Below are 5,000 nucleotides of genomic sequence, written 5' to 3'. Positions count from 1 at the left end.
GCAGATAAACGCACAGCATGAGCAACTGAACACCCGATAGTGACTTATTGTTAATTCAATATAGCCGCACCCTTCACTAACACTTGCACCTTGCACTCGCATCAGCTTTTCGGCAGTGCGTCCATAGATGTTAGTGGTCTAGTATAAAAGTCTGTGGATATTATATATTTATAATAATATATATATATATATATATATATATATATATATATAATATTATTATATATTTACAACATTATGATAATAATATGATATATATTTATATAGCTAATTTTGCATATTGTTTCGCGATTAACGCTGGAATGTTTTAATTTTAGTTCTGTTATTGTCAGCTTACCAGAAGTGGCTGCCGGAATCTGCGCACGCAGAAGTGGCACAGATATGGCCACCTTTGTAATTAAGAATAAAACATTAGGATTGTAATTATACAGTTTTTTAGATAATTAAATCTATATATATAAAGGAAGATGTCCTGACTGACTCACTCACTCATCAACGCCCAGCCCAAACCCCTGAACCGAATTTTTACCAAAAGTATATGAAATAGGGGTAGAATTTTCCGGGGAGTGCCACTAAGAAGGGATTTTTAGAAATTCGAGCCCTAACGGGGTGAAAAGGAGTAAAACGTGTTTTCACGGATTCTTTAATATCGCTCAGCCTAAACCCCTGAACCGAATTTTTATCAAAAGTATATGAAATAGGGGTAGAATTTTCCGGGGAATGCCACTATGTGTATAGTTTTTTGTTACTGATTTTCTGGAAACCGGTTTTTTTAATTTTTCTAATTTTTCTAATTTTTGTTTTCTAATTTTTTTAATTTTTCGGGAAATAATTGATTGAATCTCAAAGAATTATAGACCAAACAGGGGTAGAATTTTCCGGGCAGTGCTATAAAGTGTATAATTTTTCGTTACCGATCTTTCGTTACCGGAGAGAAGGAGAGAGAGGAGAGAGAGAGAGAGAGAGAGAGAGAGAGAGAGAGAGAGAGGAGAGAGAGAGGAGAGAGAGGGAGAGAGAGAGAGAGAGAGAGAGAGAGAGAGAGAGAGAGAGAGAGAGAGAGAGAGAGAGAGAGAGAGAGAGGAGAGAGAGAGAGAGAGAGAGAGAGAGAGAGAGAGAGAGAGAGAGAGAGAGAGAGAGAGAGAGAGAGAGAGACTATTTGCGTGTCTTATTACATATGTTCTCCGGGGCGAAGCCCGGGTAACCAGCTAGTTATTTTATATATGAAAAAAAATCGAAATGCATCAGTTTTAGCCCTCCAGCAAGGGGTCGATTGTGTATCTTGAAATAATGAGGTAAAAATTACAAAAGTGAGAAAATTCATTAGCGTATCTACGATTTTATTTATCAAAATCTAATAAAATCTGTTAACTTTTGTTATTTTTACCTCGTTTCAAGATACACAATCGACCTCCAGACGTACGCGGCGGTTTATTTTATCGACTTTAAAAGTTGGCGGGAAGTCGACTTTTCATCATGACGGGAAGTCGACTTTAAGTCGGTGGTTTTTGCGACATTCGCCGACTTCAAGTCGACTTTCGTCCTTAAAAATGTCGACTTCTCTGCCAAGTCAGTTTCGGTAGAAGTCGACTTAAAGTCGACTTTTTGCTCTTAGGGATGGTACTCTAACCTCTTTCTTTAACCAATTTTTCTTCATAGAACCGAAAAATTAGTAATTTCGAGTGTAGTTGTTATACAAATGTTTAATAATAATTATTTTCTTTATATAAATAATACATTTTATTACTTTTTACCTTTAAATAGCATTTCCGATTTTAACAAGATCTGATTTTTCTTCAATTTTCCTATTTTTTAGCGTGCATGGGACGCCTGAAGTTGAAAAAAAGTAACGGAATAAGCAGACGACGCGCTGTGCAGCTGCGCATGCTCTATTTCCATTTTGCGGTTCCCTTTTTGTCGTTTCCGATTTTTCGCTGTGCATGGGACTGCACCCTTTTTTATTTGCCGTTCAGAAACTACTTACACCCGGGGTACACCCTGCCCCCACCACTATTCACCCGAGTCTTCCTTCAGGGTAGCGTTTCCGAACGCAGCCTTACAGAATAGGGGTACTGGATTCCCTTTGTGTGGAAAAATGTATCAGAATTTTTTATATTATTAATCAGAATTTCTATGAAAATTCGAAGACTTTCTACTTTTCCTAATTGGAAATTGGTAGAGAGAGAGAGAGAGAGAGAGTGAGAGTAAGAATGGGGAGGGGGGAGAGGAAGGGAGAGGAGAGAGAGAGAGAGAGAGGAGAGAAGGAGAGAGAGGGAGGGGAAGAGAGAGAGAGAGAGCGAGAGAGAGAGAGAGAGATAGAGAGAGTGAGGGAGAGGGAGAGGGAGAGGGAGAGGGAGAGGGGGAGGGGGAGAGAGAGAGAGAGAGAGAGAGAGAGAGAGAGAGAGAGAGAGAGAGAGAGAGAGAGAGAGAGAGAGAGAGAGAGGAGAGAGAGAGAGAGAGAGAGAGAGAGAGAGAGAGAGAGAGAGAGAGAGAGAGAGAGAGAGAGAGAGAGAGAGAGGTTAGGTTAGGTTAGCAATCTTAGCATATCGTCACCGGTCAGGCGGTCACATTAATCATCTTCCACGGTAACGCGCCACGCAATCCGCGTTCATGCTAGAATTTTATATCGCTAGTTCAAGATAGCAAACCGAATAGCTGTCACTATGGCAAATAAGATCAAGGTGAGAGAATTTTAATCTACTTTATAAACATATGGCGATATCGTTTGAAGGAAGTGTACATCTCAATTCTCAGGGGTCATATATTTTTTTATTATATTTATACTAACCGGTTTTATATTTATACCGCATAAATATTATAAGCGGTTGATTTCAAAAATTACTCGATGCACAAATATCTGACATGTTGCATTATTAGATATTGTATACGTAATATTATTATTATTATTATTATTATTATTATTATTATTAAATGCACTTGTGATGCATTGTGTATGAAAAGTCGACGAATACAACAAAAAACATTCTTCTTTTTCATTCTTAAAGTGTGATATAATATAGATAAACATACAAGTTATTATATTATTACTATACACTTTTATATTTTTTAGGTGGGATTAATATGTGGTTCGGGTCTGGGTGAGACCGTACACAAAACGTTCAATTGTAGCAGCATCACAAGTCGCGAGAATGCAGAGAACGACTTCGGATATCCGTCCAGTGATCTATACCATGGATGCATCGATGGAGTAAACATAGTGCTACTGGCTAGGTGGAATTCCTTATAAACCCTTTTGTTTTTGCATCTCTTTTAAATTATGCAATCTAGACTGGCACATTAATATACAGAGTGTTGAAAAAGATGGTACCAAATTTTAGAAGTATGTAGTACTTGTTAAAACAAACCGAAAAGTCTTAGTAAGCATTACTCTAAAAACCATTTATTATGTGAGTTATAAGCATTTTCTACAGTAGATGTTCGATGTTCCCTCTGTTCATTTCAACACACAATTCGGCACACTTTCTCATTGAAGATCAAACATGGTCAAAAATTCCAGGTTTATTTCGTATTTGTTGACTAGAGTTTTCTGTATCAGTTCGTCCAATGTATCATCTGATGTAGCACACACCATGCCCTTCAAATGCCCATAAATAAAAGTTTAACAGATTTAAATCCGGTGAGCGAGGTGACCATGTGTGCAACTGGACCGCCACGTATATTCCACTTTTACTCGTGAAACGAATGCTGAGAATACATCGAATGCTTTATAACTCGGAAATAAATGGTTTTTGGAATAATTACGACTTTTCGGTTTGTTTTCACGAATACTACATACCCCTAAAATTTGGTACTACCTCTTTTCAACACCCTGTATACTTTGCTTTATCCTTTTGCTATAAATTTTTTCATGTAAAAGCCGTTTTACTTTCTCTGTTTTACAACGTTTAGTTTAAACGTTTGTCTTGATCATTAATGAATATTTTCCTCTCTTGACGCAGACATGGTGCAGGGCATGTATTTAGCCCTACCGGAGTTAATTATCGTGCTAATATAGAAGCGTTACGGCTTGCTGGATGTACCCACATATTGGCGTCTACTGCGTGTGGATCATTGACGGAATCTATCAGCAGGGGACAATTAGTCGTGCCTGATAGCTTCATAGATAGAACTAATTCCAGAAAGGGCACGTTTTATGACGGAACATCTGCCAAGTACAGCGGTAGGTATATCATGTATATCTTTTTACATGTACAATCTTTAAAGTATGTTGCCTGTGAAATTACAGGAGTATGTCACATGCCGATGGAGCCTGCGTTCGATCCGCGAACGTCAGAGATCTTGTTGCAAGCGGCAAAAAAATTGGGATACAACATAAGGAAGGGTGGAACAGTAGTAACTATCGAAGGACCGCGCTTTTCCTCTAAAGCGGAGAGTAACGCTCTGCGTCTTTGGGGTGGACATTTGGTCAACATGACTATATGCCCGGAGGTCTAAATAATAAATCTATACGTAAACTTGTACGTCTTAACAATACTATTTATATAATGTTTACATTTTTTAAATCAGGTATTCCTAGCGAAAGAAGCCGGTCTTTTATACGCAGCTGTAGCAATGGCGACTGATTATGATTGCTGGAAAGAAAGCGAGGACAATGTTCATGCAGCCGACGTATTAGTTGTGTTCAGGCAAAATGTTGATAAAATAACGAATGTGTTACTGGAGGCAGTGAAGATTATTGGCTGTGGAGCTTGGGAGCAGGATATTCTTAAATTGAACGTAATGTTTATTATTGTATATTATTTGTAAACCTATAATATTATACATAATACTGAAGATATATATTTTTCTAAATACATGCTAACAAACAATAAAAGAGAAATAATTTTCAGGACTTAATTGAGAGCAGCAATGTGACTGCAAAGAAATAAAGCTTCTACTTGCAAAGCGGAATGAAAAAACATGCCTATATATACATACATATATATATAATATAAATACATAATATTGTCAAAGCTGTGTAAGATATGTAAGATTTTAATGAA

The 5,000-nt window shown here is 37.4% G+C and overlaps 2 protein-coding genes across 2 annotated transcripts in view; both read left to right on the top strand.

Annotated features, from left to right (window-relative positions):
* Positions 1-466, top strand: part of LOC139782574 (probable ATP-dependent RNA helicase DHX37) — a 1,789-nt gene extending 1,323 nt beyond the window's left edge. The window contains exon 5 of the mRNA XM_071721592.1: positions 318-466. Coding sequence (XP_071577693.1) covers positions 318-397 — 80 coding nt within the window. The 3' untranslated portion in view covers positions 398-466. The remainder of the gene's footprint in view (positions 1-317) is intronic.
* Positions 467-2,521: 2,055 nt separating this feature from the next.
* On the top strand, positions 2,522-4,981 carry LOC139782573 (S-methyl-5'-thioadenosine phosphorylase-like). The gene is made up of 6 exons (XM_071721591.1): positions 2,522-2,678; positions 3,068-3,228; positions 3,957-4,177; positions 4,244-4,446; positions 4,525-4,734; positions 4,848-4,981. Exons 1-6 carry the CDS (start codon positions 2,661-2,663, stop codon positions 4,884-4,886), a joined length of 852 nt encoding a protein of 283 aa, XP_071577692.1. The 5' UTR covers positions 2,522-2,660; the 3' UTR covers positions 4,887-4,981.
* The last annotated feature ends 19 nt before the right edge of the window (positions 4,982-5,000 follow it).

This window comes from Temnothorax nylanderi, unplaced genomic scaffold (assembly GCF_030848795.1).
Source record: "Temnothorax nylanderi isolate EJ_2023f unplaced genomic scaffold, tnyl_v1.0 TNYL_tig0425_pilon, whole genome shotgun sequence".
Classification (NCBI taxonomy): Eukaryota; Metazoa; Arthropoda; class Insecta; order Hymenoptera; family Formicidae; genus Temnothorax; species Temnothorax nylanderi.
Note: the sequence above shows the minus strand (reverse complement) of the source record. Positions and strands in the feature narration are given on the sequence as shown.